The sequence below is a fragment of the Schistosoma haematobium genome, chromosome ZW (assembly GCF_000699445.3).
Source record: "Schistosoma haematobium chromosome ZW, whole genome shotgun sequence".
In the NCBI taxonomy this organism is placed as follows: Eukaryota; Metazoa; Platyhelminthes; class Trematoda; order Strigeidida; family Schistosomatidae; genus Schistosoma; species Schistosoma haematobium.
The window spans coordinates 79813198-79838742 of NC_067195.1; the positions used below are offsets into that span (position 1 = coordinate 79813198).

A 25545-nucleotide genomic window follows, 5' to 3' on the forward strand; every position below is an offset into this window, starting at 1 on the left:
TAAGATCAAAACATTGTGCATGAGATGTTAAGTCGCTTAAATTAGTGACCACGCTACAACTTGATTGATAGCGTTCGATCAGTATAATAGGCTAGATAAATATAAAATTAGTCACTAGTCAGTCAATTGTTTTTATTAACAGTTATTCTTTTAGTGTTCACCTTATGTTGTTAAGTTTAAATTAGATATTTACAAATTGTTTTATCCCTTAGCATATATTTTGGCATCAATCACATTATTACAGTCCATGAAGTCACTGAATATTTATCTAACCCATGTAAGGAGATGCAAACTTCTTCAGTGGATTCTGATTGATAAGCTTATGTGATTATTCATCTTAAATGAAATGGTCCGAAATTCGGAATTGATTTGATAACTAATCTTTAAAATTTTGTCAACAATTTCATGCTTTACATTTAATGTAAACTGGAATATGCGTCATTAAATTAATCTTCGCAGATGAACTCACATTTGTCTTTCATTAGATCCTGAGTTTTATCTCACATATATTTTTCTCTCAAATCATATTGTCTGTCCCTAGTCTTCCTTGTTACCATTATTGCCATCACTACTTCTAATACTCTGATTTTTTGTTTTTTTTATTTGATGTTCTAACTGAAACTGATTCACATATTTGTCAGGGTAGGCGTTCCATCCTACTTTATGGCAGTGAAACGTGGCCGGTAAGAGTAGAGGATATCCGTAGGTTATTAGTATTTGATCATAGATGTCTTCAAAACATTGCTCGTATATCCTGAGACCATCGAGTAAGTAACTCAGTTGTTAGGAAACGGGTACTAGGTAAGGATGGCAAATCGATTGATGAAGTAGTGAAACTTCATCAGTTGAGATGGCTGGGACACGTGTTACGTATGCCCAACGACCGACTTCCTCGACGTGCGATGTTCAGCGGTATAGGAATAGGCTGGAAGAAAGCTAGGGGTGGCCAGACCAAAACATGGCACAAGTCCATGAAGTCACTGACAAGTAGACTGAGTCATGTTGGTAGGTGTAGACTACCTGGTTGGGGACCGCGAGATGATAGAAACCGATGGTTAGAGACCCTGAATGACATGGCTCAAAATCGTTTGCAATGGCGCAGGTGAATCCACTCTTTGTGTTCTCCAAAATTCTAATCTTCTAAATTCTTCATATCCCTTTATTCCTCTTTCCAAATTTATTTCACTGGATTATACTCTTTAAACAACATCTCCAAACCCTAATCTTCCCGATTACTGCTTATACTCTATCACTACGGGATTTGAATTGACAACTGCATCTCTGTGCTAATGTGGTATGGCAACTCAAACTGATGTACGTACGTACCAAGTTCTACGTTGTTACTGACTGACTGAGCCGTCACGGCTGAGAAGTATAGAAGTAGAAAGGTTTCACTCGAGTAATAAAGATCTATTGTTTTTGGATTGTTACAAATACTTTTTCTATTTATTGATCAAGTCATTTGAATTGTGTAGAAGTGGTTTAGTGTCCAAAATGTCCATATATTAATTCCTAATTTACAAGTTTAAGGTATATTCCTCACGTACCTATTTTAGTGTGTCAATATTTGGGTAATGTAGCTAGGCCTGGACAAAAAATAATAATCTAAATTTGAATACAAGAACTTGTGCTCAGTTCCTGATTTTTTTCAGCAAAGAAGTCTTAATGTTTCTTTTTGCTAATATTCACAGGGTTTTCAACCACTTCATATACCAACACAACGTTCATTATGTAGTTCATCAACAGATTACAATCCTGTACATCCATTCCTTCTTGATTTCTCCAATGATAAACTAGATGAATTAATAATTCCAAACAACGAAAATATGCACGAAACTAGTGTTCCAAAGCCCAAAGAAGTTGGATTGGAACGTGTCCTGTGCCTGTTAACATCCGCTCGGTTGGTTTATGTGCATTCTTCTAAAAACGTTTCACTAAATGTTTAATGTAAACAATGTTCTGCAAATTTTTGTTTCTTGGATTTTAAATTACCACTATGGTAGGAAAAAAGCAATATATATGTTCCATTTTTCTTGATTACCAGTACACATAAAATGCATCTTCGCATATGTGTTTACTCAAAAGACAATTGTAAGTTAGTAATTACTTTACAGTTATTGAAATGATCGTCTGACCGATTGATATACAAAGTATAGTAATAATTGCAAAGACAGTCCCAATAGAAATTGGTTTGTTAAGCGTCCAAACCAAACGCAACTCTTTACAATACTATTGAAATCTAAAAGTCGGCACACGCTGAACCAATTCTGTTTGTAAATTATATCTTATTATTAGGTTGTTACTATTATTATTATATTGATTCATAGATATTGTTAGATATTATTTGTCAGTATTAAGAATCATAACACTTGCATAAAATTACTGCAATAAACATATCGATGCTGTTTTAGTCAATCTGTTTTATTTTATATCATCGTATCACTTGTCGTTCTTATCATTACTACGTGTATGTTTCCTCGTTCATATATGTGTTTTTTTTTCGTGTACTATTCACTACTTTCAATCATACCTCTGAGTAACAACTCTTTACATTTTTGTTATACTTCGTCCGCGGGTGCCATTAGCCTCTCCAATCCCCCTGTAAGGGTCTCAGAACCACAGTTGTGGGTCTGTTGAGTTCAGCTCACCGATTTCTGTTGCGGATGTGTTTTTTCAATTATTCTCATACTTTGTATATCAATCAACCCAGCGACTGTTACTACCAGGATTCTCAGCATTGTCTAGTTTCTTGGAGGCAGAACACTTTATTTTAGCGCACAACTCAAAATATGCAACCAGCAAACAGTAAGAGAGAAGCGAGTGTATCCAAACAAATATGTAAGCTGATGAGTCATACTCAACTAAATATGTATCTAGATGATTTCAGCAATTAACGTTTAAGTACGCAAACGAAATGGCGCATATAATACATACAACTATCCATACTTAATCATGGATCCACTTATTAATTACACACAGACTTAAGGCTTAAAATAACTCGATTTTTATGTCAGTCACAAGTTAATTCACAAGCTCAACTCGTTCGACCATGTACAAACTTGCATATATATATATATATATATATATATATATATATATATATATGAGCTGGTTCAGCTCAGAGACACCTTCAACATCTTCGTCCTGAGATACAAATATTTCCTACAATACATTCATGTCGTTGTACTAATTTAGTTTTGCAATTTGGTCTTATGCACTTATGTGCGATTCATCCAATCAATTAGTCTGCAAGCAACCTAGGACCGGACAAATATTTATTATCCGTTCAAGTTGCTAGAGATCTAATTTGCTCATTCATAATAACATTATTATCACTAAGTGTTTTGTCTGTTGTTTTTTTCTAATCTGATATTATTACGTTTTGCTGAAAATAGATATGTAGCTCTAATGTTCCCATCCCTAGTAAATTGGATTCCGAACTCTAGAGATAAAAATCCAGATTCCACAGAAACAACTGTCTGGTTTGGTTCATTCTGTTACAAAACTCATTCCTCAAGCAATTTAAAAGACATGTTCAGTGTACTTAACAAACCTACAACTATTACAGCTATTAATAGTAATATTAAAGAGACTCAGTCAAATAAAACAACTTTAAATAGCTTTGAAGAGCTACGTTACACCGACACTAATCCTGTGCATTTTAACGCTGTGCTTAACAATAATGAACAAGTTAATCTTGAAGAGTCTGACATACAAAAACCGATAAACTTTGATATGTTGAATGTAAGTAAAACAGTTGATTAAACATTATTCTAAAAATTAATAATTCCTTTATTATTGTATTTCCTATTACTCTGTGTTGATGGAACTATGACTTAACAGTTACAACACTCCGATTTTAAGAACCAGATCACAGGTATGAACCCTCTTTTACTTCTGCCTGAGTAGTTGGACACAGACCTGTACTTGATATGCAATTTCTAAGAGAAACACCTACAAAATTTGGGTGTTCGAAGTGAAAAGCACCGGTTTTAGGACCCGAAATAAACAGCAACACTGTGATCCAGATGCGTCCAGCAGACGAGTCCCAAGTATGACGAAACGCACATCCTGGATTCCCATGCTAGCTAGCATCCATCTTTGCCTATCTACAAGGTTATGTTTTGTTTAGATCAGGGATTTTAAAAAATATCAAGTGTATTTATGGAGAAAATGGATAGGTGATCATCAGATATATAAATACATTAGGTATAACTAGTCGAAAAGAAATGCTCAAGTTTAAACTCTGTAATTAATCGTAAAAAAATAAACGAAACTCCCATCCATAAATCAATCTACAAAGAAATGACCTCTACGATTCTGCTTTTCTTCGTTTATCTCTTTTGGTTTAACCGTATAGATATTCGTCAGTATAGAGTTGCGGAGATTGTTGAGCTTCATTGAAATCGTGAACCGACCTATGTTAGACCACCACTGAAAACCTGGGAGCGTTAGACTACCGTTTTGTTCTAGTATGGGACTCCTCGGCAATTTAGGTATTCACCAACGATACTCCTAATCCAAACTTTCTTCTATACTTTGCAAAAAATTAAAGTCAAGAACCTTACAGCCGAAAATACTACAAATACAATAAGCTTATCAAAACAACTATTAGTGAGAGTTCGAAACCTCCGTTTGTTGATATTCAAGACTGTAATCGATCGGTCTCTGCTGTCATATATGCATTCTAAATGGATTACATCAATATGTCGTCATTTTTTAAATCTCAATATATTTGATATGCAGAACAAAAAAGATACATTCCATTCTATTTAGAACTTGTTAGGTGAATATACCTCCGCAGTAGATAATATTTTGACTGTTCGAAGTGAACATTACTACGTCTGAGTCTCAATGTAAACATCGACACTGAGATTAAGGTTCACTTAGCTGACTAGTCCCAAATAAAATGAAAAGCTCATTGTGAACACCCGATGCCAGCCACATACGAAATATACCAATTACTAGGACAATGTTAATTAAAAGTTCAACTTTAAGGTTATCAACCTTTATTACTTGGAATAATTCCCTGAATTTTTCACCGATGACATAAAGATTTTTTCACCATAGGTAGAATTAGATAGTTTGTTCATTTAGCGCAACTCATTTTTTTAATAGACTGTTCAATGTATGCACTTCATGTGTTTTTTCGCTTAACAGCAATACCGTTCTATATCAAGTATATACCGGATACTCTTATTGTCTAACATTGTTTAGTCTTATCAAACCTTCAAATATTTATAAGCATTTCTAGAAATTACATTTCACTACTGTGTTCATATTTTAATGAGAAGTAAAAAAACTGAATCTGATATTAATTATTTGCCATTTCTCTTTTTTTTAATAAATATGAAGCCTAATTTGCCTGAATCGGCTCCTCCTTGTGGTAACGGCAATGAACAATTATCTAATATCCCTGTAACTATCCATCATAAAACAATAAGAACTAATTCAATAAGTAATCAAACCACAGAATCATCATCTCCCGAAGTAACTACATCAAACGATTTTGTAGTATCGTCAACTGCATCATCACTACCTTCCTCATTACTATCTCATGTTGGGACCTCTGGTGGACTTATCATGAATGCAGAGTTAGCTAAATTTATTCAAGAACAAGCCAGCCAGGTGTGTATGTTTGTTTTTCCTACACTAAATTTAACTAAATGTTACCATGTATAAAAGGTTGCAGAGATATGCTTATCTAGAGCTATCTACACAGCACCTTTTGGAGTGTTTTGATGACTGTAATATATCAGATTTACGACACTGATTGAATCTATATTCCAAGCTTTTGTGTTTATTTTATTTACCAATCCTTTATATTTATTTACTTCTATCACCATGGAATTGTGTGCATCTTAGTCAAAAAGCTTCGTTTTCACATAACGAAAACATAGAATACTAGGGTATACAAATTGATCAATTGACTTGAGTGAAAAATGTCCAATTACTAGAAAATATAATACATGAAAGCTTGTCTCCGAAAACCTATCGATGTTTGGTAGTAGGAATAATACTTAAATGTATTTGCAGTAGACTCCAGACACTGATATGCGAATTAAATCAAGAAATATGAAAGCAGGATTATCTGCTAAACAGAACATGATTTTGTACTTTATATTGAGCCTGAACAGTAAGAAATATATTTTTCTGTAGTTGTTGAGATTTTGAAAAAAGATGGGTTTTAAGCAGTTGACCCTACTTGAACAGATTATAATCAACACCCTACATCCCAAGTAACAGTTACCATGCTTCTTAACAATCAGAAATCAAATGTGTCTTCTGTAAAATAATGTATACATTTTTTCGATTACTGACCACTTATTACGAATCTCAGCGTGGATTCAAAAAGCTCGCCTAGCTTTTGCCAACTTGCATCATACTTGGTATAGCAAACATATCTGTCTCCCAACTAAAGGGGTGGGTATACCTAGCATCAGTTCTCTTTGATTTATTTTACAGTAGCAGTAAAACGTAGTCCTTAAAGCTACATACCATACGTAGATTACTAGTTTTTGATTATAAGTGTCTTCAAAAACATTTCTCGCGTATTTCGGAAACAATGTGTTAACGTTAGGAGGGTAAGGGTATTAGAGAAGTATAGCAAACCGGTTGATACAACCGTAAATCTTCATCTACCGAACGTGATTCATGCTTATATTCCTCCCATTGATAATTCTCTTCAAATTCATAATTATTCCACATGAAAATCAGAGATTTTGACCAAGTGTACGTTTTTTCAGACTGAATCATTTTACGTAAAATCAAATAATGTTGAATAACGTCGTGTGTTAATTTTCACCTAACATTATATTGTAGGTTGCAGCTAGACAACAACGATTCAATATGCCTACTAATTCCATTATTAATGACGACCAGCAACAACTGGATTCCACCGGAGCATCCATACCCACTACTGTTTGTGGAAATTCAGATGTTGGTTCTCTAAGAGGAAATTTACCTATGCCAGGAGTAGGAGGAGTAGAAACATCTTTATCAAGACTAAGCTTAAGCGCAACATTCAAACGAAATCTGCCACCAAGATATGCTAAATTATTACAAGCAAAAGAATTACAAGAAAAAGAGGCTTTAAAAAGTCGATACGGTCACCAAACGCAGAAAGAGGTATCGTTTTGTGTACATAAAATAACTGTAAATATCACTTGATGAATTAGTAATAGGCAGTTTGAGACAATTAACAAAGGATACACTAAATCTATGTTTTCTATCGGTCAGTGCTCACCAACAGGATACGTTAACAGTTTTGAGGCGACTCTGTGAGATTTAAAACTGTGATAGCCAAGTGTTGAATTCAAGAATTTTACCTCTCAAAAACATGCTACACTTCTGGTTGGTGTTAGATGAACCTAGACAGTTGACAGAAATTTCTAAATATAGATTTGCTACAATTTTATCATTAGAGTCGATCAATACTTTTGACCAGACAATATGATATTGGTTAGCATTCTAGTACCTGCTTTTCAAACTAACGACAGTGGTTCTATGAAGATGTGAGCTGGGTTGTGATTATATTTCCCCACCCATTGACTTCAACGAAGTAGTTGATGATTACCAGAAGTTCCGGTTTAAATCGCTTCCGGATTACCTTCAATTATTATAAATTAGTAGCAATGATTATATTTCCTTAAAAAAGCTCGAACCAGATTGTCAGACGAAATGGATTTACTTAAAATTCAATCGCTAAGATTTCCCTCCGTTAATAGATACTGTTTTTTCAGTCAGTTTAGTGGCAACATTCAATTTCTTGATCTGTATGCTATGATATGTTCTAAATATTGGGTTTTCATCTGGTATAGTAGAAATTCACATCCATTTTACCCAGTTTTACTCTGGACTCATACTGCAATCTCCTAGTACGAGGTTCTTTAGCACAGTGGTATGTGGTAACCATAGTTATGCGGTAAACCTTCATCATGAGACGTAATCTAGGGGGGGAGAGGGGCGGAAAGGGATAACTTTCGCTCCCCTTTATCAGAAAACAATGTATAAACAAGTGTTTTCAAACTATTCTCCTTTGTAGTAGTAGTAGTAGTCTGTGCATATCAAATATAAACTACTGAAATCTTTTTTTTTTCGATTTTTTTCAACTGTTTTAGTTAAGCTCATCCCTACTGCCACTTGATAAACCTGCTCCTTTAGCACGTAAAGAATCGGAAGCACCCACAGACCTTATTTGTTTATTATCATCATCTGATGTAAACCCAGTTGTACTACAGCATCTTCATGAACAGCATATTCAACAACGGCCTCAATGGTTTTAAATTAATTCCATGAATTAAGAAGAGAAAATTAAGTAAATGACAATGACAACATTAACACCAAGATCTTATTGAAGAAAAAGAAATAGTAGTGGTAGTAAGAGGAACAGAAAATTCCAATGAATTTATTTGGAATGTCTTCAACATCAACAATCCTGAGATATTATTATTCTGCACTATTCTCAAAAAAAAACTAGTTCAATGCCATTGTATAAGTTTGTTGATTCGTATGTTTTGTCGTTTTAGAAAACAATTAAATACTAAACTGTATATTGTAATAAGTTAAGATAGAATTGCTTGTTTCCTGTTTTGTTATTTTGTACTGTATTTTTTAGAATAATGAGATTTATTTCACATCTTGTTGAAATTTGTAAAAAAGAATTAATTGGGATTGTGAATGTAAAACTGTTTTTCAGATAAAGGTATACATATAACTCATGAGTGAGTATAAGCGACGACAGCCAAGACGAAAGGCTTATTTAGGTGGTAATAAATGTTGTGACTAGTAATTCCATTGAGATAAACGCAACTCAAGTGTTTTTGTTCTATTACAGAAAGAATTATAGAACATTAGTTGTGTCATGTGATTTGTGTAGCCTGTTTACGTACGTACACAAATCATAAAATAGAGGTATGGTCTATAAAGTAAATTTCAAGATATTTAGATACTATTTTAGGCAAATTTTAAAAACTGCACACTGTCCACTAATAGCCTGAAGGTGAATTTCACAGAGATTTATTACAACTCTCGTAACTCGCGAAAAGTCAGTCATATCCTAGATAAGAATAAATGTCCAAATCTAACGCTGAATGATAGTTTTGATGTATTACATACTAAATAAAGCAATAGATTTCGATTTAGTGGGTCAATAATATCTTGCTTGTTATGTAGTCTGAAGCTCTGGAGTTTGATTTCGTATGTGAATGTGACAGTACAAGACATGCGTAATACTTCTCCAGATAGAGACGTTCCTGTGGAGAAAACCATACAAATGTAGGAAAACCAACTACCTAAATAATGAGGCGCTTTTTATAATAACTTATTAATCACCGTATAAAATCTATGTAGAACAGACAACTCGATTAACATACATTTGAAGTTTGGCGAGATAACTAACCCGCTAAATTGGGTTAGAAGTGTTATAACTTGTTTGAATGCTACTTGTTATATGTGGTCGTCGCTGATTGTTGTGTCGAAAACGCTTATCACTTACACTTGGAACGAGGGACCTCCGAAATTCCCACGACGCGAAAGTAAAAACACAAAAACTGGTATAAGTGAATATTTATTAACCTCAAAACACGACGACAGATTGAGAATAATTCATCATATATTAGGCGCAAATCTGATTATCACTTCCAACAGTAAAACTTACGTTTGTTTTAGACGTCTAAACATTTTTTTAAATTAACCTTTTAAATGGGTATAATATTTTGTGAAACTTACTAAAAGTTTCGGGCTTATCATGTAGATTTACTAACCGAATGAGTATTATCATGAAATAGATGCCCATAAGTAGTTAGTCTCAAGTTATTATTCAAGATTATAAACCGCTTTCCGGTTCAAATAGACTATTAGGGTTTCATAAATATTGCACGTGTCCGAATTAGAGTTAACAGTGAGATATCCGGACTTAAATAAATGACTGGTTCGAAATTACGAAGACTAGCCAGTTAAATTCAAATACTCCAAGTTATTCGTCATATATACCTGTTAGTCTGGTGTGTGTGCCACTGACATCGACAGATATAAGTAGTATGTATCATCAATCGAAAGTGAAATGCCTGGCGGCAAAAGATTGAGAAGATCGAAGGAAAGAGAACGAGAACAGAGAATGATTGGTGTGGAAACGAAAGAACAACGAAGTCTGGGACGATTGATAGACATTTTGCAAATGAAGTATTTATTGTATGGTTCTCAAATTTTACTAAGAGATTCTGTAATTTTGTGTACAAATACTTCCGGTTATTCCCACTGGTGTTTTCGTTCACTATAGTAGAACTAATATGTGTTAAGGCTAACAGGCATACTTTATTTAAAAGGTTGGGAGAAAATATTTTCTGATGGTAACCGAAGTATGGATCGACTTTGCGAACACGGTTGTACGCTAGTTTACTTCCCATGATCCAATAGTAATGCGAATGACTGGTCCTCCCCTATATTTTAAGTCTCAAACCCTGATTAGAAATAAGGTATTTTCTCATGATCATAGCAACAGCTTAGAACAAGCTTTTAGCCATATTTATCCCTATTCTACGGTACTTACAAATTAAAAAATGGATCACATTGAGAATTAACTCGAAAATCTGAGGGACGAACTATTTTTTCATTGGAGGGGATAGCAGTTTCAGAAGGAACAGTTACCTGATTACTTATCTACACCTGTTACCCCTCGTGAAGGAGCATAGGCTGCTCGCTAACATTTTCCATCCAACTCTGTCCTGGGTAATCCATCCCAGTTGATATTCATCCCTATGATGTCTGCGTCTGATTCCTGACGCAGTGTGGTCTTTGGTCTTCCTCCTTTCCATTTCCTTTCAGGATTCCGAGTTGGCGCCTGCTTCGTGATGCAGTTTGATGATTTCCTCATTGCAAGTATTGTCCACCTCCAGCGTCTTTCCCTAATTTCCTCCAGCTGAAATCTGGCTTGTTCTCTGCCACAATAGGTTGTTGTTGGTGGTATCCGACCAACGGACATTGAGTGTCTAACGTAGAAATTTTTTTATAAATACTTATACATGTTTGATTATGGTTGTAGTGGTTCTCCAAGTTCCAGCTTCATACAGTAGAACTGTCTCGACGTTCGTATTGAAGATTCTGAATTTGATATTCGTTAACAGTTGAGTTTCATATGTTCTTCAATTGTAGGAATGCTGCCCTAACTTCGCCAATCCTTGCATTTACGTCTGCATCTGATCCTCCTTGTTTATCGGTAATGCTGTCAAGGTACGTGAAAGTTCCCACCACTTCCAGAGTTTCTCCAACAAGTTTGACTGGGTTGGTGTTCTCCGTGTTGTGTATGCATTTGTGTGTGTGTATGTGATAGAAAGGTCAAATCTTCTGATTGATTCCAAGCTGTTCATTGTATTCCGTGCTTCCACTCAGATCTCGAGGTCCTTATAATTCCGTCAACTACCAGAAGAAACAGAAAGGGAGAGAGTAATTAGTCGTTTCTTATCCCAGTTCTCACTTGGAATACGTCTGTCAGCTGTCCTCCATCCACAACTTCGCAGTGTAGTCCGTCGTATGAATCCCGTATGATATATATAGATCTCAGGTACACCATAGTGTCGAAGAAGGTTTCGTAAGATCCTCCTATTCACGCTGTCAAACACCTCATAACCAAGGAAATTGATGTATAGTGACGAGTTCCATTCAGTTAATTGTTCAACGACGATCCGTAGTATGGTGATTTGGTCTGTGTACGACCGATCCTTACGGAATCCAATCTGTTGATCTCGAAGCTGGACGTTTATTAAATCTTTCATCCGACTCAGCAGCACCGTTGAAACTTCTTCTGGTACCGACAGTAGTGTGAGGTCTTTGTAATTCTCACACTTCCTCAGATCTTTCTTTGGTATCTCGATGAGTTACTTTTCTTTCCAGTCTGTCGGTGGCATTGTTCCTAGTTCAAAATCTTCCTGAATAGCATATGAAGCATGTTTGCAGTTGTTTCTATATGTGACTTCAGTGCTTCGGCTGTTGTATTGTCAGATCCTACCGCTTTCCCACTCTTGACTTGTCTGATAGCCATCCTGATTTCTCCCGTCGTTGGTGGAGTGACATCTATAGTAAGGTGTGTGTGTGTGTGTGTTGCTTCGATGTCCGTTTGACTCAGTGGAGCTGGACTATTCAAGAGTTCCTTGAAATGTTCTACCCATCCTTCCTCTGTTCTTGAATCTCAGTGACTGGCTTGTCTTCTTTGTCCTTGACCGCTCACTCTGGCCTACAATATTTCCTTTCCATTTTTTTCGTTGTGTCATATAGTTGTCTCACATTTCCTTGTCCTGCAGCTTTTTCCGCTGTCGCTGCTAGCTCTTCCACGTACTTCTGCTTCTCAGCTCTAACGCTCTTCTTTACTTGTTTGTTTGTTTCTGTGTATTCAGCTTGTGCCCTGACTATCTCTTTCTGTGTCCCTTTTTGACTGCTGTTAATTGCTGTCTTCTTGTTATTCCTTTCTTGAATCTTGTCCTGTGCTTCTATTGAAATCCCTTCCTTACGATGATGCTTGTTGTGGTCCAGCACCTCCCGATACGCTGAAGGTAGTGCTTCTTTGATCCCTTTCTACTTGTCTTCCATCATAGTTTCTTCCTTTGTGAGATTTTGTAGTGCTGGGACCTGTTGTTGAGAGCTATCTTGAATTGGTTGAGTTTGTCAACATGTCGAAGAAAGGCTTTGTTGAACCTTTGTACTGCCGTCTCCCCAGATGCCCAGTATTTTTTTCAGCTTCGATTTCACCTTGGCAATCACTAGCTAGTGGTGTTCTGAAGCAACGTCAGCTCCTTTCCTGGTTCTCAAGTCTTCCATTGACCTCCTGAATTATTTATTGACACAAATATGATCTATCTGGTTCTGTGTATTATGATCCGGTGAGACCCATATAGTTTGTTGTATGCGTTTGTGTGGGAATACTGTGCTGCCTATAACTATTTCAAGAATGCACATAGATTTGCAAATCTCTCACCATTCTCGTTCCTTTCTCCTAGTCAGTCCATATCGTCCCATGATATCTTCATACCGTTTGTTGCCCATTCCAACGGCCGGTTAGTTCTTTCATCATGATGGTCAATTGCTTTCCTTAGCACTTCTCTATGATGACTGCAACCTCTCATAATACTGATCTTTATCATCTTCGTTGCTGTCATTGGTGGGCGCATAACATTGGATAACATTCATTGTGATTCCCTTTTTTGTTTTGAAAGATGCTTTGATTATCCTGGGTCCATGACATTCCCATCCTATATGGACTTTCCGTGGTTCTTCGGACAGCATCAGAGCGACTCTCTAGTTGTGTGGAGCATTCTCTTCTTCGTGATCAGAGTACAGCAATATCTCTCCCGAATATATCCTATTCTGTCCAGATTGGGTTCAATGAGTTTCACTGATTCCGAACATTGTCAAGTTGTATCTCATTATTTCCGCAGTTATTTGGTTTGTCTTCCCGATCTCCCACATTGTCCGAACATTTCATGTACCCATATAAGTTGTTGCTCTGGTTGTTAGAAGGGGCATCAGCTTCGTTACTTCCGAAGAATTTCGGTATTCATCATTTTTCCTTCAACTCCCAGGGCAGACTTTAAATGGTTTAATTTGTTTGTTTTGGTTAGCGTTTGTTTAGCAAGGTTGTTTTCTACGGGTTAGGTAAGCTGACGCCACGCCAAACCCTGCTCCTTTTTGTGAGCTTGTGACCAACAGCAGTCGTAGAAGAGTAACAGGCGGAGTTGGTTGCCTCGAAATTAAATCTGTAACTGAGTCAAGTAGTTTAATTTCGTATGTTTATAAAAATATCAGTACACTGATCTATGAAGTCGGTTTTTAACCCTGTTTAATACAAGTTGACAACTTAACCAGCATTCCAATTCGCATAAAACAAAATATGTTATAACAGTAATCTATACATTAAGTAATGTTATCACTTTAATTTACAGACACGGTGAAAACATATCAGTAGGATAGTTACTCGTCATAATTATCATCATCTCCAATGACTGAAGAGCCTAAAATTCGTCCGGATCCAGTAGCTGTAGGTAAAGTAGATGACTCGGTTGCTGAATTAATATCTCCAGAGTTAACATTTGGATAATTACAAGACTGTGATAATCCATGTCCGATCATGTAGTTACTAAGGTCTGATGCAGCACAATTTGAAGCTGCCAACAAGTCTTCTCTGTCTAACCGTTCCCCAATGAAATCAGCCCTAGCCTTTAAAAGAAGTAAAAATTAATCGTTAAACATGCAAATGGACAACCATGAGTTATGATCAGTTACCGGATACAACGAACTAATTTTTAAGTGGAAATTAAATTGGCTATCAAGTCCTGCAGATTCATCAGTAACTTGGTATCTAACGTAGCATCCAAACTCCAAAAATAAGAGCATTCCCAAATCTGTCGAAATGCGAATATGCAAATAATTTTAATGATCCAGCACAGTTGGTTGGAGGTTCCACTAGTATTACCAATAAATCCTAACGAATATATGTACTGCTGATCTGGATTGGTTAGTCAGTGACAGATATATTAAAAAATTCACTAATCCATCATGATTCCGTCTGATTAGTCTCAATTACTTCAGTTTATGGAGACCACAATCTTTCTGTGGCAATCAAAAAGAGATCATTTTGAGTGACACTTTCTGAGATCCTTAATTTAATTGGAACCTGGCCCCTAAATAACACTTGAGAACACTTATCCCATGATCTAGTTTTATAAAAGGGAACCTGACAGACCGCACAAATGAATGGTCTTGATATAAAAATACTCCTCTCAAGCGAAAGACTTGTTAGGTGATGTAGGCTAAAAGAATAGTTAACTTCCTACTACTTTGTACCAAATTGTCATCTGCTTTTCCGTTGATTTCATATTATTTGGTTAAGTAGACTCTAATATCCCTTTTAAAGGTATTATTTTGCCCTCTGAGCTGGATGGTTTGGTCGTGGAGATTTCATCGTTTTTCTGAACACCATCAGCATAAACTTCAGGTAAAAGTGAAGTGTTCGACATTTTTCACATATGATCATCCACTTGAGCTACAAATCTATGCCATGTCAGGTATCGAATGTCGTGGAACATAAGTTCCGTATAAGAACAATCAAAGATATGTGCAATTAACAAGGCTAAATGACTTAAGGACAATTACTGTGTGCGATTTCCATTTTGATATAAACTGATGTAGATTAAAAGATCCCCAGCCTAACTGTTGATTCAAATATCAGAGTAAATTCATTTGTTCTCTATGTGAACGAAATACCAGACAATATCAAGTGTCTAATGCAACCAAATATATCCCCACGTATATCGGACGCATAAATGGTATAAGTGCGATTTCTCAAGACATTTCCGCCGTCAGTTTTCTGTGAAAAGGACATAAACGTCACAGTATGAAGATCAAGGCTTACTTTTATCTGATTGTGTCTTAAGATTTTGGAATAGTGTCGATGGTAAACTGGAATTTATCAAGCTTAAAAAAGCCATTCTACTATATTTACAGAGTGTATAAAGACTAGAATGGATGCGATGTGTGGACGACTCAAATACCTTAAGACCCAGGTAACTAGGATGCGAATCTAGACCTGATAATATCCGCCTTTTTTTCTTACGCTTAGGTTGAGAAAGTGTGAAAAGAAGATAAGAGGACCAAGAAATAACTTGAGATCCTCTTGGTTTGAACGTCCTATTTTTCAAAGCTTGATAACATTAAAGTAAATTAGTAAAAAACATGGACTCGACAAATACGACCTGTCTTGAGTTAAATTCATCAACTCTTGTACGAGAACTGTTTTGTGGAGGTATGAACTACAGTACTAGTTTGGTAGAAAGCTAAGCTGACGCATATTTTTGTCAGGTTCTGTTGTGTGACAAAAAGCAATAGAATATACTAGTGATCCTAAAAACTTGACAATATTGTTGTGTCAAACAGAAAATATCACATTAAGTACAAGACAAACATTTTGACCAGACTTTTTACTAAACAATATTTGTGAACGAAAAAAACAAGACACCAGAATCCCATACCTGTTCGAAAATTTCTTGTTGTTCTTTAGCTAGTCTTTCCAACTCTTCGCTGTCTTGGTGTTTAAACCGATAACTAGCACTAAGCATTTTTCGACCTTTGATTTCTTCTTTAGCTTCCTGACAAGCCACTTCAGCATGTTCTTTATAGGAAGATAAGTTCATGGCATCCAGACCTGAAATGTACGATGAAGTCTGGTTACATATCCCTCACCCTCAAGTATATGCTGTGGACTTATAGTCTTTTTATTAGCTTTAGAACATGCGATATTAGCTTCCGTAGCCAATTTGTGAATAAAACAATGACAGCAATTTAGGAGAAGATCACGTGTTTCTGTAGTTAACCGTGCATCTGGTAGTACCTCCTTGACAAACTTATTAAGCGAAGCGCGAGGAATGGACACTTCATCCTCTTCTTTAGCAGGAAAATCATCATCATCCGAATGAGCTTTAAATGATAACGTTGAGTATGTGTTGAAACTTACGGCTCATTACGATTGGTCAGTTTCAAATGACCGGTATCTGGTTCATCATTTATGACCTTGATAACTATTGTAGAATATTCGAAATCTTGCTTTATCAACTTCTAGTTTGACTACCAGACTGTCTTGATGCTATGCTTATCCCGAAATGGATTGTCGTATAGTGCTTTCTTTATTTCATGAAAGTGAATTCTATGTGATTAGTTAGCGGACGTCTCATTTCCCTTCGTTTTCTGTTTTCTCTCGCAAACATTATTCTTTTCACTTCCCCGGCACACAAAATACCTTCAGATTTGACTCAATCTAACCAAACTCTGAATTTCATGATACGTATAAGATATTGGGATTAGTTCTCAGGTAATGAGTGGGAACAAATTCCCTCTCTTACTCTCTAAACTAACGAAGGGTTATCTAGATAAGTTTGATCGAGACCCTACTGCTTGCAGAAATATATCATTGTATTGTAGTCAAACCGTTTGGCAGCCAGATCACTGAATATCAAGCAGTCAACCGATCCTTTCCAAGGTCATTTGTGATTTGAGCGCAACAATCAACTGTACACTATGGACAGGTATATACAGCAGTGGACGCACTCGTGTTCCTGTACTTTTCTTACCAATACATTTGTGTGATAGCGCTGTTCGTACTATAAAGCCAACAAAGTAGCCACGGTACTTGGATACGACGAAAGTGTAGACCATGTCAGTATTAATCCAAGGTTGGATTTCGACGTTAACTGGTTGGTTACACCATTCCCATCTAACTCAAGTAGGCCTCCGATCGTCGACACATAACCTGCATTGGTGATCTAAAGTGCATTTTGCACTTGTTCCAAAAGGTATGTTCATCTAGATCCCAAAACTCTTCTAAAATGTTCGGCCACTACAGAACTATCATCAGTATTGATCATAAGGCAGAGACTCAGTTTCACCAAAATTTTATAGTACAAGTGTTTTCTTGTATAGATGTGCTTAAATATATACGAAAATATCCCATGTACCCAGTCCATACAGCATCGTTTCTTCGTTTCTTGTAAAGTTTATTGCCTTTTCTATTTCTCCTTGTAATTACATCACGTTCATATTTTCCATTTGTCTGAAGCATAATGCTATGGATTCTAAAATTAATTATGTCCGCTATGTTGAGTTCTTAGAATTTTTTTGGCCATTTTACTTACCATTGCATTGGATTACTCTACATTAGACGTTTCTGACTACATTGATTTGTTTTGTTTTATCTAACTGATGCCAAAACAATTCCCTTATTTTTTGTAGGTACCAAGGTTTGACTTGATAATTTCGAATAAATTGAGCATTGAGTAGATTGTTGCAAACAAACAATATATTTTTAATATCACAATAAGTAGAAAAATTAGATTTTCTGACGTTTCGTGACTTAGTGTAGGCCACGTCTTCAGGGAACAAATTATCTACTCATTGGGATATTACAAATATATATTAAATTACTTCCTTTGTTTTTTAGGAAACTTCGGCGCTGATGACCCATGACTAATTAAATTTTTCATGAATGTCTTGGATAATTTTTATACTACAGTTGATTGCTCACTTTTGGAATGGATTGAACTAACCTGTCATTGCACTTTAAAAAAATACTCTTGTCGGTCATAGTTTGAAAAATTATTATTTTGGTCTGTTGGGTATATTTTATGCTTACTAATTTCTGATAGTACTGTCTTATCTGTTTCACCGTGTTTTCTCGAAAGAATATTAAACAATGAGCTCTTCGTGTTCTGTTTGAAATCCGGAGAGAGTTACTAAAAATATCAGCAGCATAAGTATGTTATACTTCCTCAAATTCCAGACTTTACATCTTTAAGACTGTAGGGCCAGTGAAATGTCACTGAGCCCTAGCGAAATCATCCGGCAGTTGGATCAATGAATGTCGAACAGATCGTCGCTCCCTGCCAAGGTCATGTACAACCAACGCGCATTAGTTAATGGTATGCCATGGACTGGCCCATGCGGCAGTGGTCTTACTTTTGCTTGTATCTACTTAAACTAATATATTTCTGTAATAACGTCCTTTGTGTTGTACAGTCTTCAAAGCATCTATAGTACCTTGTTACGTCAATGGGGGTAGTCCACGTAAGGTGCTGACGACGAGGTGTGACTTCGACGTTAGTTGGTTCGTCACACCATTCACGTCTAACGCGAGTAGGCCTCCAATCATTTCGACATAGATCATCTACGTTGGTGATCTACAAGACTATTAGTGAAAATGATCATCTGATCTTCAGAGTTTCATTCGCGTATGAAGCTACAAATAAGGCATGTCTATATAAATAAACTATGTGGGATACCATACTTACGCCTGCTACTCCTAATGGAGCATAGGCCGCCGACCGGCATTCTCCAACCCACTCTGTCCTACGCCTTCTTTTCTAGTTCCATCCAATTCTTGTTCATTTTTCTCATGTCTATCTCCATTTCTCAGCGTAATGTGTTCTTTGGTCTTCCTCTTTTCCTTTCACATTGAGGATTCCATGTGAGGGCTTGTCTTGTGTCACAGTTGGGTGCTTTCCTCAATGTGTGTACCATCCACTTCCAGCGCTTCTTCCTGATTTCTTCCTCCACTGGGATCTGGTTTGTTCTCTCCCACAGTAGGTTGTTGCTGATAGTGTCCGGCCAACGGATCCGAAGTATTTTGCGTAGACAACTGTAATAAACACCTGTATTTTCTGGATGATGGGTTTTGTAATTCTCCAGGTTTCCGCCCAATGCAATAGAACTGTCTTGACATCTGTATTGAAAATCCTCACTTTGATGCTAGTTGACAGTTGCTTTGAGTTCCAGATGTTCCTCAGTTGAAAATATGCTGCTCTTGCTTTCCCGATCCGCGCCTTCGCATCTGCACCAGATCCACCCTGTTCATCAATGATGCTGCCCAGATATGTAACGGTTTTTACATCTTCCAAATCTTCTCCGTCAATTTTGATTGGATTGGTGCATGCTGTGTTGTATCGGAGAACCTTGCTTTTTCTTTTGTGTATATTGAGACCTACTGCTGCTGAGGCTGCTGCCACACTCTTCGTCTTCTCCTGCATTTGTTGTTGCGTTTGCGATAGAAGAGCCAGGTCATCTGCGAAGTCTAGATCGTCCAACTACATTCTAGATGTCCATTGTATCCCGCGCTTCCCTTCAGACGTTGACGTCTTCATGATCCATTCGATCGCCAGGAGAAAGAGAAAGGGTGAGAGTAAGCAACCTTGCCTAACACCGGTCTTCACTTTGAACGACTTTGTCAACTGTCCTCCATGCACGATTTTGCAGTGTAATCCATCATATGAACTCTGTATGATATTGACTATCTTCTGAGGCACGCCGTAGTGTTGAAGAAGCTTCCATAATGTTGTTCTGTCCACGCTATCAAATGCTTTCTCATAGTCAATGAAGTTGATGTAGAGTGATGAATTCCATTCAATTGATTGTTCCACAATGATCCGTAGAGTTGCGATTCGGTCTGTACACGATCTATCCTCACGGAATCCTGCCTGTTGGTCACGAAGTTGGACGTCTACGCAGTCCTTCATTCTGTTTAACAATACCCTGTTGAAGACTTTTCCCGGTATTGAGAGAAGAGTGATGCCCCTGTAGTTATCACACTTGCTGAGATCGCCTTTCTTCGGTATTTTGATCAGAAGTCCTTCTTTCCAGTCTGTTGGTACTTGTTCCTCATCCCAAATCTTATTGAAGAGAATGTAGAGTATCCTTGCAGTTGCCGCCACGTCTGCTTTTAGTGCCTCTGCTGGGATGTTGTCCGGTCCTGCTGCTTTGCCACTCCTGATTTGTCTGATGGCCATGCTGATTTCTTCAATTGTTGGTGGGCCAACATTGATTGGGAGGTTTGTGAGTGCTGCTTCGATGTTGGGTGGGTTCAGTGGAGCTGGTCGATTCAAGAGTTCTTTGAAGTGTTCTACACACCTGTTTTGTTGCTCTTCAATGTTGGTGATTACCTCGCCTTCCTTGCTTTTCACTGGTCGTTCTGGTTTGCGGCGATTTCCAGAGAGTTTCTTTGTCGTGTCATACAATTGTCTCATGTTTCCTTCTCTTGCAGCCTTTTCCGCCGTCGTTGCTAAATCTTCTACATATTCACGTTCGTCAGTTCTGATGCTCCTCTTCACTTGTTTGTTTACTTCTGTGTATTCAACTTGTGCCTTGGCTTTTTCCGCTCTTGTTCGACTGGTATTGATTGCTGCTTTCTTGTTCCTCCTTTCTTGAATCTTATCCAGTGTACCAACAGTGATCCATTCCTTGTGGTGGTGCTTCTTGTGACCCAGGACCTCATGACATGTTGAAGTGATTGCCTCTTTGATCCCCTTCCAGTTGCTCTCCACAGTAGTTCCTTCTCCATTGAGTAGATCATGAAAGGCCTGGAACTTGTCGCTGAGGACTATCTTGAATTTGTTGAGTTTGTTAGTATCCTGAAGAAAGGCCGTATTGAACTTCTGTGATATTGTCCGCATCGTAGAACTGATCTTTAGCGTCTTCATTGTAGTCGTTGTTAGGCGCATAGCATTGGATGATGCTCATTGAAATTCCCTCTTTCTTTGTTTTGAAGGTGGTTTTGATGATCCTTGGTCTATGAGATTCTCATCCTATAAGTGCGTTTCGTGCTCGTTTTGACAGAATTAATGCAACTCCTTGTGTATGTGCTGCATTATCTTCACTATGGCCGGAGTATAACAGGAGTTCTCCTGAAGTTAGTCGTTGTTGTCCAACTTGTGTGCAATGTGTTTCACTGATCCCAAGCACCTCTAGGTTGTATCTTTTCATTTCTGCAGCAATTTGGAAGGCTCTTCCTGTGTCCCATATTGCACGAACATTCCATGTACCTAAATAAATGGTTTCTCTGGTTGTCAGAAGGGTCATCTGTTAGGATACTCGTCAGTGTAAAATCACATGGTATTTCATACTAAACTGAAGTGCAGTGCATATAGAATTAACGACAATTAACCTAGTATAAAGTCTGCGGTACTCCATCAAGTGCTGGTTTCCTGTAAAAAATTTTAGAACTTTTTGTAAGTTTTATCCGTGGCCAGCTGGAAATTGTTCAAATCGCTTAAACAGAGAGTCCCGAACTAATCAACTTCGACGGAAGCCCATTTATCGGAACTTTTCGAAGCAATTTAGATTTTTTCTGCACATACTGTTATGTAGCGACTTTGGTTAGCTCTTCCTTTTTAGTGGAATGTTTGTCACGGGCAATAATTTATTCTCGAAGTGTTGTTCAGTCTCCCGGACATAAACAAATGGTGAGGATTATATAACTGGTAGTGTGGGACTTACGGCATCTAACACAAATGATGTACATATATATCCTGTGTCCAATTCCATAATTCTTTTCCGAATATCCCGTTTACAGAAGCGTGACTGTGGAAAGCCAACACAATACGACATAATAAGCTAAACGGATTATGCTATATAGTTTCTAACACATCAACTCTCCATGCGTATTTTATCTGGCCTCGAATATAACATTTAAGAACATAATCGACAAAATAAGCTATAAACATGCATGGGAGCACGTAAAACATCCAAGAGCGTATATGAATATAATCACTTAAGACATGACTAGTAGAAGTATGTATACAAGGCAACAATTATTTATTTCGCTTCATTTCTGCATGCCTGAACAACGAAAAGAACAAATGACAATTCGAAAATAAATAATTTCAAAAAATCTGGGAGTGGCTAGTATACTCGTTTCTGCAGTTCTTTACAAGTTTAGTATGAAAGACCCCCTGTGAAATTCGTCGCCCATCACGGTAAAATGACTTTCGGATGACAACATTTAAGATGGGTCGAGTAATATCTTAACCTTCCTCAAAAAATTATTATCCTACGAAATATGTCAACAAACACATGAGACAAAATTAAAAGTGATGATAACAGCTACTGTGAATGATATATGGATGGCAAATTACTAGTTTCTCAGTACTTGTCTATAAGCTTATTCTTCAATTACTGTAGCCATAGGAAACTAAGCAGTGTGCATGAGGTTATTCTGCTATCAACAACCTCGAGCGGTAACTGTCCACAGAGAAAGACAATTACCTACAGCAAATAGGCTACTCGAAGCAATCGGCCTATAAACCATGACCTTATATTCCTCTGGAACATCTGAGGCACTAATGATGACGAAGTCACCAGCTCCATTTGCGTTGTCGATGGCAAATCTTGAAAGGGCTGAAAAATAGAATAGGAAAAAGGGCAAGAAGTAAAGCAGACAATATTCATGCATATTGAAATTAAATCATTTGTGTTGAAATGGCTACTTAATCTAATTTTTATTTATCAAGGTAATTTTTAAGCAAGAGCATCCTAGTAGGTTAAAGAAAACAAGCATAGATATGTTATGAATGGACAAGAACTGTATAAATGGAGGTGGTTCGAAAATGAACCCAAAGTATAGGATTTTGTGCAGTTTTGAAATATAGTACTTAAAGCAGTATTCCGATACGCAAACAATTCTCTCTCCCCTTGTTTTTCTTTCTGTTTTCTCTCATCGACGATATTTCTGTTCATGTTCCTTATTGTAAATTTGGTAGGGTCATGAGTGAACTTCATTTGTGTAGCTTCATGTGTAATGAGATTCCTCGGTAGGAAGTAAAACTACTTCAAGGTTACGAACATGTATCTAAAAGGTATTTTGCATAATAAATTAGCATCATTACCATCGTTTAGTTACATCCCGCTAGACCATAAGGAGCGTAATTAAAAGAAATGTCCTGTCCCACAAACATGGATAAATTGAAGTTATCTCCCGATTATCATGTTTGGTGGTCGGTAACGCCCCATTCCCTCCTCTTGTGATGTTAAGCTGTCTTACGTTTGTGGTATGCATGAATATTACTTCGATCTAAGCACCATGTTGCGCACCTTATTGGAATAAACTATTTCTACTAGTTCCGTTGCACAAGCAAATCAGATAGCTGAAGCTTTTGTTTTACGGGTTAGATATCCAGTTAGTATATATGTGGAATTATAGTCTACTATGATGTTAGGACTGCCCTGATAATAGACCTAATCCTAAACTTGTGGATCTGTCATGATATAAATGCCTAATCTATAAGATCTTACGTGGAAGTCATATCATCGTCTACACCAACGCACTGCATCGTAACAATCACCAATATATGGTTTAGAAAGTACTTGGGCTAGAGATAGAACAATATATTTAATATGAATAAAAGATTACGTTACAACACTTAAAGTTGACCATGCATGCAACGCCGAGCCATGCCGTACGATCATTTCGAATTCACACCATTCCTTCGTCCCGCGTTCCCCATCATTGTGTTTTTCACCGCGTTAAATATTTAATATCTATTTCCCAGTTGTCTCGTGTTCAGCTTTAAGGATTGTGTGGTTTGGGCCACTACATATACACTGCTATGAAAATAAAAAATGGCAAAAGTTAAGAAAACACAGGTCAGATAATATGTTTTTTACAGATGATAAGGATAGATAGCAAGTCAAAGAATATATAGGAGTCTAGAATTGTAGAAATGTTGGAGTAATAAAACAAACATTGAGCGACTCACAAGTATTTAGGACATTATGAGCTCCTTATGATTAGCCATAGGTGATCATCATCCATGAGATTAGTGAGTTATATGTTTACTTGTAGCAGAAAAAAGGACATGACACTTAGGAAGTATAATTTAATTTTAACCATTGGAGAGATTTGGAATCTGAAAGTGAGGGGTGAGAATAGAAGGGCATAACGAATAATCAATTAATAATGGGAAGGGGCAAGCCATGTGTTCTATCATTTTAGTCATATTTACATTGATGACAATTGGAGGCCGTTTTGTTCATGATCGTCTTAGATATTAGGCGGTTCATAATCAGGTGCCTCGTTAGCTGGTGGAAGTTCAGGAAATTGTTGATGAAGCTCTTTAGTGTCAAGTAATAGTGTTATTTGTCTTTTGAACTTGGTGGTAGTGTCACAGTTACGGATAGGTATTAGCAATCTATTCCATAAAAACTATACCGTACTGTAAAGAACTTACAACGCAAGATTTCCGGTGTTTTACTGTAAGCGGTGTATATGAGTTGTTTCTGAGTATGTAGACTGGGTCATGGATCATGGTTGGGTAGGAGGTTAATAATGTGAGTCCATATATTGCTTTGTAGGGAAATATTAGATTGTTCCTTAGCCTACGGTGTCATAAAGGTCCTAAAGTGAGGTGCTTACATATATCTGTGTAATCGAGAGTGGAGACACATCCTAGCAGTTGGAGTGCGAAGCGTCTTTGAACATCTACTCTTATCTTGTATGTGGTATTCGTATCTGGGAAGATAAAAGAGCAGTATTCAAGGGGGGGGGTCGTACACACATTTCGTCAAGAGTAAGCTTAGCCTCTGTTCTAAAGAACGCCTTTATGATGAAACCAATCATCCATCTATATATAGAAATAATAGAGGAGGCATGTTCGTCAAAGTTTGAGCTTTATGTGTAGATCGTGCACTGATTCGACTGTTTGAACTCTACTTTTATTTAAGTAAATTTTAAATCAGGGGAGTGTCTTCAAAAATACGCGACCCTACACTTGTTGAGGTAAAGTGGCAATTACCATTTTTCGCCCCAGATAGTTTAGTTATTGAGGCCACTTAGAATCTGGGATACACTTCCACTTAGAGCCCTAGGCTTAAAGCTGTATAATATTTTGAGATCATCAGCGTATACGTATGGTTTCCAAAATGTTATCGTGTTACATATATAGTTTACATATATCGCTTATATACATAAGAAACAAGAGTAGACCTAATATACTTCCATGGATGACCTCTGATTATTGGTTTGGTTGATGAGAAACAGTTATCTTTACCATTTGTTTAAGTTCTGTTAAGAACGGAGCAAATCATGATTATAGTAGGACTTTATTCGAACGAGAAGCCTTTCGTGTATGACGTAATCAAAGGCTTTCTTAAAGTCTAAGGATAGGACTTATACAGAGAGTTCATTGTTCCGTTTCAGGGTTATATCATCCAGGTAGTCTACTAGGTATGTATGGCATAATCTGG

General features: G+C 37.0%; 2 protein-coding genes across 3 annotated transcripts in view; one reads left to right on the forward strand and one right to left on the reverse strand.

Annotated features, from left to right (window-relative positions):
* The window catches only part of MS3_00004491 (uncharacterized protein), a 31239-nt gene extending 20442 nt beyond the window's left edge, over positions 1 to 10797 (forward strand). The window contains exons 9-13 of one of the 2 annotated variants that reach the window (XM_051212413.1): positions 1692 to 1900; positions 3396 to 3744; positions 5356 to 5628; positions 6823 to 7128; positions 8121 to 10797. In XM_051212413.1, the coding sequence (XP_051072596.1) occupies positions 1692 to 1900; positions 3396 to 3744; positions 5356 to 5628; positions 6823 to 7128; positions 8121 to 8285 (1302 nt within the window). In that variant the 3' untranslated portion in view covers positions 8286 to 10797. Of the gene's footprint in view, positions 1 to 1691; positions 5629 to 6822; positions 7129 to 8120 lie in introns of both variants that reach the window. The other variant, XM_051212412.1, reaches the window with a different exon arrangement.
* A 109-nt stretch (positions 10798 to 10906) lies between these two features.
* Positions 10907 to 16793, reverse strand: DR1 (Down-regulator of transcription 1). The gene is made up of 4 exons (XM_051212414.1): positions 16499 to 16793; positions 16228 to 16461; positions 16017 to 16189; positions 10907 to 14205 (listed from the first exon to the last, which is right to left on the reverse strand). The coding sequence occupies exons 1-4, from the start codon at positions 16503 to 16505 to the stop codon at positions 13960 to 13962; spliced, it is 660 nt and encodes a 219-aa protein (XP_051072597.1). The 5' UTR covers positions 16506 to 16793; the 3' UTR covers positions 10907 to 13959.
* Positions 16794 to 25545: the final 8752 nt, after the last annotated feature.